Consider the following 11,168-nt stretch of genomic DNA (forward strand, 5'->3'; position numbering starts at 1 on the left):
TCAGGGTGGGCGTGGATGGTGGGGCCTTCAGGCTTTGGGGAGAGCACAAACTTGGTTCCCTTTAACTGCCCACCACTGCCTACTCCCTGCCCAGAAGTAGGTCAGAAGAGCCCAGAATTGCCCTCCCAACTAAAATAAATAACGAAATAAATACCCCCTCCCCACTCCCGGCTCTATTAAAGAGCCCCTCTACCTCACACTCTCTAGCCTTGTCCTTCACCTGACCCGCCCCCTGTCCTCCCTACCCTTCCCTCCTCCCCCATGCTGACCTCTGGCTCGGCCTTTGCCCTCTCAGGAGGAGGAGTCTACCTCGCCCAGGAGGAAGAGCAGCGGAGGGCCTCACTCCGAACCTCAAACCCTCCTCCCCCAAATTTCAGGGGGTGCGGCTGGCGCCCCATGCCCGATGGGCCTGGCAGACTCCCCATCTCCAGGGGTTAGGGTGGAAGGCAGGGGGTTCTCCCTGGCTTTCTCTCACCTGGTCCTTCAAGTGTCCCTCTTTCAAGGCAAGTCTCCCGGAGAGCCGGGCACCCCCGCCCCGCTCCCCAGTCCGGTGCCCCGGCCTCCCGGCCTCCTCAGATGGCAGTGTCCCAGAGGACAGTGTGCTGCCGGCGGCAGGGCGGGGTGCCGGACTTGCGGGGCTCGGGCCCCCGCCGCCAGCTGGGGAGGATGGGCATGCTCTCCTGCTTGCAGAGGCCTCGGTCTGGGCGGTGGCGGGCCTTGATCTCCTTGCACACGCAGCGCTTGCGCTCTATCACCTCCAGCAGCTTGCCATCGCGCTCCCGGGAGGGCTGAGGCGGTAGGGGCAGCGGCAGGGCAGGGTGGGTCTGTGCCCCTTCCTCCCGCCGCCGGCCCGCGACGAGGGGAGAAAGGAATAAGGGGGTCGGGTCAAGGACCTCAGAGTGACCAGGCCCTGTCCCCCACCGCAAAGACCAATGTCTTCCCCCAGAAACAAGTCCTCTCTTGCTCCCCAGGCCTCTGTCCTCTCCCCCTGGCTGGGTGTGTGTGTGTGTGTGTGGGTGGGTGGGACAGGAACAGAAACCCAGCTCTTGCACCCTCTTCCTGGCAGGGAGCCCTGGTGCCAGGCTGGGCCCATCTCACCCTGAGGAATGGACACCTTTAAATCATTGTCTTCCCAGTAGAATGCACTTTTCAAATTGGTACCCCCCATTTTCTAAATGCACAAAGGCACACGGTAAGCTAGAGGTGGCGCTGCCTGGCTGGCTGTCCCCACCAAATACAGCCCTTTCCCAGGATCAACGCCCACCCTCCCCCCCACCCCGGGTCCCTATTCGACCATGCCAGGCCCCAGCTTGACCTCCTACTTTTCTTCCCACACCCAGGCCTTCTTCCCCACCTGCTCCTTCACAAATAAAAGAACACCCAACTTCGACTTCCTCCTCACCTGGCTTGGGGCATCCCTAGGCTGGCTGCAGGGCCGGGGGGTATGGAGCGCGGCCTGCCGGACTCCAGAGGTGGAGGCCGAGCGCCCCAGGCGGTAGCCTCCCGTGAAGTCTGAGGTGGAGAAAAGGTAAGTGAGGAGGGTAGGGGCCTCCAGGTTCCCCTTCTGCAGTTCCCAGAGGGCAGCCCCTTCCAGGCTGCCCCTGACTCAGCAGGGGAGGCAAGGGGATGGTGATGTGGTGTTAAAAAGAAGGGCCCAGGACGTGGACCCTGAGAGATCTCCCCCCTTTCCAGCCCCATCTTTGTCCGGGCACGGGCGGGATGTCACCTCCATTGCGGTGGCAGGCAGGAAACGTCTGGCAGGGTACAGGCAGCGCTGTGCGACTCCCTCCTCGGTCCCCTCCGTGGTGGATCCTGGCCAGCAGGCCCTCTGCCCCCTGACTCCTCACTGGGATCCCTGATGCCATAGGGCCCCTGTCCTCACGCTCCACCTTGCCTGGACCCTCGGCACTGCCATTCCAGGCCCGGGCACCATCCTCGACCTCTGCTGGGATGACAAGGAGAGCTTAGTGCCTGCACATGGGAAGGGTCTTGCTGTTCCCCCCAGCTACACACACCGCGGCATGCATGGACCAGAAGTGACTGCCCTTTTGCAAGTCACAGCAGAGAAGGGAGGGACCCGATTTCACAGTCCCCAAACACAAACACACAGGAGGGACCCCAATACTGCCACTTTCCTTTCCACCCGTTGGTATCATCTCTGGCCTGAGACACAAATATTTGCTGCTGCCAAACCCTTTTCTGTGGTCATAGGGGTCTCCCCTACCCCAGCTTTAGCTCCAGAGCCCCTCTGGCCCGATAAGGCCACAATGACCCTCCTCTGAAACATAGACCAGGAGCACTGTTCCCCCAGGAGGGGGAGATCCCAAATCCTGAGCCAGGAAGTGGAAAGGGGGGGTGTTGGGGGAAGGGCTGCAAGTGAACTAAGCTCAGCTCAGAGAGGAGGCCTGGCAGAGCATTTCGTTGCCAGGCAACGGTAGGGGCCTCCCTCTCCTCTCCCTCCTGTCTGGATGGGTTGCCATGGCAACAGCTGGGAGGCAGCTGTGTTTAGCTCCTAGTGTGCGCACACTCACAAACACACACCCCTGCAGCCTAGCAAAGGGAAGGGCAGAGAGTAGAGTGGGACGGGGCAGGAGGAGGCGACCCTTGGGGCCAGATTCTAGCCCCTCCCCATCGCAGACCTTCCTGCCCATCCAGCACACACATGGGGACCCCAGCCCGTCAGCCTGCCGCATGCCCTTACTCTCCAGTCTCCTTGAAAACTTCCCACTTCAGGACAATGGGTTGTGCCTTCCAAATAATCCCTCCAACACTTCCCCGAAATCATCCCAGGCATCCCCAGCTCCCCACCCCCAAATTCCCACCCCTCACTCACTGTCCAGCTCTTTTGCCTTCCTCCCTCCATACAGGACCTTCCTCTGCAGAGCCCAGCCTGCCCCAAATGTCGTGGCACCCATCTCCTCTTCCTCCTCCTCCGGTGTCCCTGCACTGGCGATGACATGGGCGCAGGAGATGCTAGCAAAGGCACCCCCGTCGGTCCCCTGCTCTTGCAGCTGGATCTTGACCATGGGGGATGGGGCCCCCATGCCACAGCCCTTATTCAGCACCCCCCCAGCCTTGAGGCTCTCATAGGCAGGGGGTCTCTTGAGCCCAGCTGCTGCAGCTGGGTAGGTCCAGAGGGGAGTCAGGGGGCCTGTGGTTGGGTCCGGAAGGCTGTGTGGGGAGGCCAGGCAGCCACGATGGTGGAGGACCCCAGCTGCTGCGCCCATGGCCCCGCTGTGGGGGCTGGACTTCCCAGGCACTGGGGGCCTCGAGCTGGTGCACAGCATCCCGTGGAGGACTGAGATCTCCTTCTCCGTCTTTGGCTCCCCAACACCTAGGGGCGGACCAGCTGGCAGGACGGAGTGCGTGGTCACCTTGACTGCCGAGTACACCATGGTGTAAGACACAGCCTTGTCCTTGGGGGGGCCAGGGAGCAAGGCGGCCGGGGCAGGAGGGGCTGCCGGCGCCCCTGCCGCCTTGGGGCAGATCATGCTGTGGGAGTTGGGGAGCTCCCGCTCCCCCCGGGGCTGGCCAGAGCCCTGGGGTGGCAATGGTGTTGAGTGGCTCCGGGCCCGGCCCGAGGGTCCCAGCAGCAGCAGGTTGGCAGCAGGAGGCGGAGGCGGTGGGGGAGGCGTCTCCCGCTCCCGGGCAGGCACTTGGGGAGCTGGGGTGGAGCCCGCTGGCTCCTTCGAGTGGCAGAGGACCGGTAGCCTCGAGACCCCATCGCCAGGGGTTCGGGAAGCAGCCTTGGCTTGGGGGAAGGCCAGGAGCGGAGGGCGGTGCTGGAGGAGGTTGGGGAAGGGCGGGGGGATTTCACAAGGAGTGGTCTTGGTAGGCGTCCCGTCCCTCCGGCTTGGGAGGGCTGAAGCTGGCCGACGGTGGGTGTGGGGCTGCAGGGCAGGAGGCTGGTGTGGCGAGGAGCTCGCGGTCACTGGAGGGGCCCCGTTGGCCCGGCCTTCCCCTGCCTCCTCAGGCAGCGGGTACTTCATCTCCTCATATATAGCCTCGCTCTCTTCTGAGTCCGAGTCGGCGCCAGCTGGAGGGGTTGGGCCCCTACCCCCAAGAGGGGGCCCAGTCAGGCCCCCTCCACTTCGCCCTCCTCCCCTGAAGACATCCCCCACCATCTCAATGTACACGGGCTCCTCTTCCTGGGCACCCACCTCAGGGTCCCCAGCTACACAGGACCCCCTACTGAGGCGCTGAAGGGGCAGATTCCCCCCCCGAGGAGAGGAGGCTGGGGGACAGGACTCGTCGAAGGAGACGGAGAGCTGGGTGTTTGGGCTTCTCCTGGGCTTCTGTGGAGGAACCTTCCGGCTGGACTCTCGGCCCTCTGGGGTTGGCTTCTGTGAGCCTGGGCAGAATGGGAAGGAGAACAACAAACAGGGCTCTTAGTGCGGGAAGGAGATGGGCAGACCCCCTTCTGGTCTCTTAACCCATCTGCAAGGGCACACGTGCGTCTTTATTTTCCCCACATTCCCCAACTTAAAGCACAGTGGGTTCCTCTTCTACCAGCCTGCTCTCAGTCCTTCTGATGAACTCCCCAGAATCTGCAGCTCCCGCCGTAAGTTCTGTCCCACCCTCATGCCCCTTCAAGGCCACCCCTTTCCCAGGAATGGACTTTTCAGGGAGCTTCCCCTGCCCTTGAATGGTTCATCTCAGGCCCTTCCAAAAAGAAACCACCCCCCCACCACTCCCACTGAGAATGGAACCTTCCATTTCCTTGGTTCTTCCCTGAATGAACCCTCCCCTGTAGGCCTCTTCTCGGCCTGGAATGGATCCTCCCAGCCCCTGGGGAAGGTTGGGGGTGTCTCACCTGGTTTCTTGCCGGGGGGCATCTCTGCCCCTGACCCTGCCATGCTGAGCTTGGTGCTGGGATGTCTCCGGGGCTTGGCAGGGGGTCTTCGGGCACTGCTGTCCTCTGTGAGACCCCCACCTCCCCCCCCAGGCCCACCCCCAACACTGTCCATGCTGCCCACTGAATGGCAGGAGAGTGAGCGTGGGGCCATGGCGCTGCGGCAGGGGTGGGGGGTGTGCTCCTGGGAGGCTGGCATTGTCATGAAGCCCATCCTGAGGGAGCGGCGCAGCGAGGCGATGTCCCGCACACGGACCCCAGGCCCCGGGCCAGCCCCAGGCCCTGCGGGGCCTGCAGGAGCCACCTCCTTACCGGAGCTGGGGAGAGAAGGCCAAGATGGAACAGAGATTGGGCCTCAGGCCTGGGCCTCCCCCTCCTCTACCCTCAGAGGGGGTGTGCAACCCTGTGGCCTCCCAGGAGGAGGAGGAAGGGGCCTGGGGTGGGGATGGGAGGCTGCCTGAAGGTCTAGGGCACCAAAGCAGAAACTTCAGGCAGAATCCTTAGGCTTTAAAACAGACAAGGACATTGGGGAGGGACGGCGAGTAGGGATGAGCGAAGGGATGAGTACGTGTGCAGGGGAGCATCCCTGGAGCTGTCTGATCCCAGCCTGGGCATATCTGGCACGCGGCGCTTGTGTGGACAGCTTCATGCGCAGGTAGAGATGCAGACAGGCAGCACAGCCCCGCCTGGCACATACACCCGCCGCCACGGCTCTGCTCCTGGCGCGCGCGCCGGCCCACACCTGGCCTCTGGCCTCTGGCCTCCGGCCTCCCAGCGTGTCCGGCTCCTGCGGCCTCCGCTCCCAGATGAGGCCTGTGCAGCCGCATTGGCAGAACAGCCTCCCCCTGCTGATTCTTTTACTCCCTTCCCCTCGCTCTCCCTCTCCCTCGGTGCTGTCCTTTCTCTGTCACCCTCCCAGGCTCACCCCCATTCCCTCTCACTGTCCCTGAGCTTCCGTGTGAGTGAAGGGAGGGGCGGCTGGTAGGGAAGAGGGGAGAGCCACTGTGGGGTGGGCTCTCATTAAGGCCCTGTCTACTAACCCTTCATTAGGGAGAGATCACTGCAGTCATAGCTCTGATTAATCTAATTAACAACAAGAATTAAACTCCACAGTTTCGAGGAGGAAGGGAGCAGGGAGGTGGCTCTGACTCAGGCTCCAAGAGGCTGTGCTGTCAATGGGGGTGAAGAGAGAGGGGAGCGAGAGGGGAGAGGCCAGGGTCCAGGTCCCGGGGAGCGAGAGGAGAGAGGGCAAGCAGGGGGAGATCCCCAGCCCTGGCCCCTCTGCAGGGCCCAGCCTTCACCTGTCCCACCACCACCACCACCACCGCCACACACACACACACACCCCTGTCACTTGGCCACTGACCTCCCCCAGCAGCCGTGGTGGGGAGGGGGCCAAACAGATCTTCTCGGGTACCCCGCAAATGACCCCGTCCCTGGACCAGGAGGGCAACAGGGCCTGCCCCTTCCAAGGTCAGGTGACCTGGAGCCTGGAGCCAACCCCACATTGACAGAAAGAAGACTATAGGCCAGAGGTGAGTCAGGAAGGAGTGACTCGGGCCTCCAGGGGTGGGGAAGAGCCAACAGGGTGCTCCTGAGCTGGAAGCCCCCCCAAGAGGCCAGGACAAGGGCTAGAGCCAGGAGCCAGGAGCAGGGTGGGGACAGGGTGTATGCAATCCCAGCAATTCTGTACTGAGCACAGACTCTAAGATCAGACTCATGACCAGGCTGTTGGACCCGGGAAGGGCAGAGGGAAGTGGCCCCAGCCAGCAGGGAAGCAGACGTGGGACAGCCCGGAGGGCAATCTGGGACTGCAGCCTTACCTCCTCTTGGCCTCCTCCTCCTTGTGCTGCCTCCACTCCAGCTTGGTTTTTCGGTAGAGGAGGTTCATGTCGTGGGGCAGGAGGTGGGGGCTGGGGGGCCCTGCTCAGCGCCACCAGGCCCGGGGGGCGGCCCTCCCTGGGTCCCGGATCCACTTGGTGGGGGAGATGGGAAGGAAAAAAAGAAAGATGTGGGGTGGGTGGGGGCCAGGAATGAATGAGAGAGAGAGAGAGAGAGAGAGAAAGGAGCGGAGATGTGACTTGGGTCCTCAGAGAGTGGAAAACAGATGGAGGCAGAGAAAACCCAACACTACCTCTAGGACCCATAGACAGACAGACACGGAAGGCTATGTGTACACAGAGTCACACACCCTGACAAAGGTGTTCAGAGCCACAAATACACATCCCGGAGAGATCAGCTTGATACAGACTCCCATCCTGTAAATACATCCCGATCTACCACACAGACAGGCCCCACAAACACACATTCAGACACACAAACCACCAGGCCACAGACCCGTATCTACAAACAGAGGACCAGACACATAGATCAGCATGGGTAAACACAACCTAGGAACAGGCAGACACACACAGACATAAACACCCCCGACACACCCACAGCACACACAGACCTCCAGACACACACACCCGGCTACAGGGAACTGGACATACCTACAGACAAGGAGTTCTGCTACGGCCTACTTGCGTACATTGCACCCCACTGGGGAAGGGGGAGATGGTCAGAATCCCCACCCCCTCTTGGGCCCTGAGGCTGGGGGTGTCATGAGGGCAGGGTGGGGATGCTGGCGAAGGGGTGGGGGCGCTCGGAGTTGGGCATCTACAATACGACCCATCCACCTATTTCCATTCCCTGCGGGCAGTTCCCCCTTCCAGTCCTGTGCTGGGCCCGGGGCCTCCGTCCACCCCTATTCCTGCGCCCTGGCCCCTCAGTGACCGGCTCCACCTCCCTCGACGATGGCCCAGATCCCCTTCTTCCTCCTCCAGGATCTGAGAGGCTCCCGGCTGCCCTCTTCCAGTCCCTGCCCTCAATCCCACCCAGGGGTCTCCGGTCTGGCCCCATAGCTACCTTCTGAGCTTCGGCCTCCAGACCTGCTCTGGTTTCCCTCCCCCCAAACACACTCTCCTTTTCGCCGTCGGCCTCACCTCTCCTCCTGGGCGCCCCTCCTCCCCGCCGTCCTCTTCCTTCCCTGTTTGTTCCAAACCTGGCGGCTTCATTCCCCTCTCCATCCAAGGGCCCCAGGTTCCCGGGCACCCCTCCCCTTCCCCTTGTCCTGCTACCCTGGGTTTCTCCGTCCCTCTCGCCCCGCCAATCCTCACTACTCCCTGCCCCCCACACCTCCCCGCACCAAGGCTCCCCAATTTCCACATCACCGTACCTGGCCTGCCGGGCGCCGGCCCCCCCATGCCGGGCTCCGCCCGGAGCAGGAGGAGGGAGGAGGAGAGACAGAGAGAGACCGGGGGGGAGCCGAGCTGGGCCCTGCCGCAGAGACAGCCCCGCCTCCGGGTCCGCCCCCAGACCCGCCCCCGGCCCCAAACCCACCCTTCCACACCCTCCAAGGACGGAGTGGGAGCGGCCGGGCTGCGCTGCGCCGCCGGGCTCGGGTGGGAGGCGCGGGGGACGCAGAGCCCGCGGAGCTCGCGGGGGCACTCGGAGAAAGGCCGCGGGGTGCGGGGGACCTGCCGCCGGCCCGCCCCCGCTTTGAGGCGTCAGCTCCTCGTCGCCCCTCGGCCTCTGCCCGGCCGGGCGGTGTTCGGTTCGGTGTCCGAGGCCCCGGCGGAGCGCAGCGGGGCGCCGCGCCTAGCGGCGCCCCCCGGTGGCAGCCCGGGACCTGCACCCCCCGCGCGTACCCCGCGCGCGCCCGGCGCTCCCTGGGTGCGCACCCCGCGTCCGGCCGGGGCGAGGCTGCGGCTGCGGGGCCCTGAGTGCAGTGAGCCGGCGAGACCGGCAGGGGGTGCCGCTTTCCGGGCCGAGGGGCTCGGGAGAGTCGTGAGCTCTACCATCCGCGTCTCTGCCCAGCAGGGGGCGTATTCCCTTGGCTGCCCCCCATCTTCCTGCCGCCCCCTAGGTGCGGGGAGGGCACCCGGATCCTCGTTTCACGGCCTGGGCTCAAAGGCTTCCGCCTGTCCGCCCTGGCGGCTCAAGTCATCCTCCCGGTAACCTCTGACTCCGCGGCGGCGCCCGCCAGGTCCTGGGTGCCCCGGAGGTTGGCCTCTTGACTGGCACCAGCGCGGCAACGGCCCTGGGTGCGGTCCAGGCAGCCGCTCAGGGTCGCGACTTCGCGCCCCCCTCCTCAATGTCCCATCACCTTTCTCATCAGCTCCGAGAAATCCTCCCTCGGAAATCCCTGTGCCGAACATTAGCTGCAAGAAGATCTGGGTTCTACCCTTACGTGGCTGAAAAACGGACCTCCAAAAGATATCCATCCCTAATCCCCGGAACCTGTGCACTTTTACTTTATGAGGCAAATCTTTACAGATGCGCTGTGTGGCTTTGGGCAAATCACACCACCTCTCTGAGAGATGCCTCATCTCACACCTACCTCCATAAAGTTGTGGGCAGCAAAGGAATTAATACAAGGAGCTTTGTAAGCTGTAAAATACTTAAAAGGGCTATTGTTGCCCCCCGGAGAGGGAACACATTAAAGTACAAAACAATCCTTTCACATTTACACCTTAGTGTGAATGAATTTTTATTTATTCATTCAATAAACATTTCTGCAGAGACCAGCAGTGTCCCAGGGCCTGCAGACACGGAGGAGTCCCCAGCTGGTGCTGAGCGTCTGAGTTGGTGGGAAGGGAAGGGTCCAAAGATAAATTTTGAATAGTTTGTAGCGAGTCAGCGCTGAAGGAGGGAGGATCTGGGGGTGGAGCAGCAGGGCAATGTTCTGAATATTGCCAGAGGGGATAGAGCTGGAGGGTGGGGGTTGTGTGGGAGGCTGCTTCCTGGACCTCAGGACTTGGGAGGTCTTTAGGACCTGGACGTGGTAGCCACTGTTACTATGAAGGGAGGAGTGCAGATGCACTTTAACCAAGAAATTCAGAATAAATCTATAAATGTGGAGGCAGGAGGCACCATTTTGTTTTTCCCTAACCCTAAAGAGTGGTTAAAAAATTTCCATGAGCTAAAGCTGAAGAAAGAGGGATGTGTCAGCCCCAGTCCTAGTCTCAATGCCATCAACTACCAGCTCTGAGGCCTCGGGCAAATAACCAAATGCCTGTGAGCCTTTGTTTCCTCAGCAGAAACACTGGAGTTTAAAACCTACCCCACCCTTGCCCTGGGCTGTTTTGAGAATCTGCGATAACTACATAAAGCAGACGAATATAAGGAATTTTTTTTTAAGATTTTATTTATTTATTTGACAGAGAGAGACACAGCGAGAGAGGGAACACAAGCAGGGGGAGTGGGAGAGGGAGAAGCAGGCTTCCCGCCGAGCGGGGAACCTGATGCGGCACTGGATCCCAGGACCCTGAGATCATGACCTGAGCTGAAGGCAGATGCCTAACAACTGAGCCACCCAGGCGCCCCGAATATGAGGAATTTTCGATGTGCTCAAGAATAGTTCCATATGACCAAAATTAATTAGAATCCATTTCCTTCTGAAGCTAGGAGTGAGGGCAGATGTGGCCTTTATTTATTTTTTTTTAAAGATTTTATTTATTCATTTGAGACACAGATACAGAGAGAGAGCATGAGCAGGGGAAGAGGCAGAGGGAGAGGGAGAAGCAGGCTCCCCGCTGAGCCAGGAGCCCAACATGGGGCTCGATCCCAGGACCCTGGGATGTGGACCTGAGCTGAAGGCAGACGCTTAACCATCTGAGCCACCCAGGCGCCCCCAGATGCGGCCTTTAGACCCTGTTTTTGCTCAGATTGTCGGCTGAGGGTGCCAAAAAAGAGAAAATGGCCGTTGGAGGTTTATTTTTTCACGCCAAGCACACAGTAGGCCCTTCATGCGTGTGTGCAGATCTTCCAATAGCAAAGGAGGGATGGGATGGGAGAGGTGGGGTGCTTTGGGCCAGCCGGGTTTGTCTTCCCCTGCATCTGTGTGGGGGAGTGTGTGTACATGATGTATAAATGTGTATGTGACCAGGGTTGGAGAGAAAGTGCAAGTCAGCACATTTCTGGGCAGATCTCTTTGTTTCTCTATGTGGGGGCCAGACAAGGGCGCACCTGAGTGTGTAGAATGTTCCAGCTGTACTACTGACAGTCTTTCTGAACCTTCCGGGTCTCAATATCCACGTCTAAGCAGGGGGATAGTACGGTGCCTGAGATGTGGTTCAAATACTCCAGCACAACACTACAAAAGGTACTGGGAGTCGAGATGAACCAAGGCTGGTTGTGAGTTTTTCATGTTGAAACTGCACGATGGGGACCTGGGAGTCCACCATATTCTCTCTCTACTTGGGGGCCTGTTTGCAAATTGTCACCATAATCCCCCTTTAAGAAAAAAAAATCCTTATTTTTTTTAAAGTAAGTA

At 60.9% G+C, this 11,168-nt stretch overlaps 1 protein-coding gene across 2 annotated transcripts; it reads right to left on the reverse strand.

The window, feature by feature from the left end:
* Positions 1 to 263: 263 nt before the first annotated feature.
* On the reverse strand, positions 264 to 8,134 carry NYAP1 (neuronal tyrosine phosphorylated phosphoinositide-3-kinase adaptor 1). Of its 2 annotated transcripts, none has more exons than XM_028110104.2 (7): positions 8,070 to 8,134; positions 6,676 to 6,827; positions 4,814 to 5,169; positions 2,834 to 4,351; positions 1,727 to 1,942; positions 1,403 to 1,512; positions 264 to 824 (listed from the first exon to the last, which is right to left on the reverse strand). In XM_028110104.2, the coding sequence occupies exons 2-7, from the start codon at positions 6,741 to 6,743 to the stop codon at positions 573 to 575; spliced, it is 2,520 nt and encodes an 839-aa protein (XP_027965905.1). In that variant the 5' UTR covers positions 6,744 to 6,827; positions 8,070 to 8,134; the 3' UTR covers positions 264 to 572. The 2 variants fall into 2 exon arrangements, with proteins under 2 accessions (XP_027965905.1, XP_027965904.1); XM_028110103.2 differs by having other exon boundaries at positions 1,727 to 1,945.
* Positions 8,135 to 11,168: the final 3,034 nt, after the last annotated feature.

This window comes from Eumetopias jubatus, unplaced genomic scaffold, assembly GCF_037043125.1.
Source record: "Eumetopias jubatus isolate StellerSeaLion01/CBP00866 unplaced genomic scaffold, mEumJub1_p1.0 scaffold_12, whole genome shotgun sequence".
NCBI lineage: Eukaryota > Metazoa > Chordata > Mammalia > Carnivora > Otariidae > Eumetopias > Eumetopias jubatus.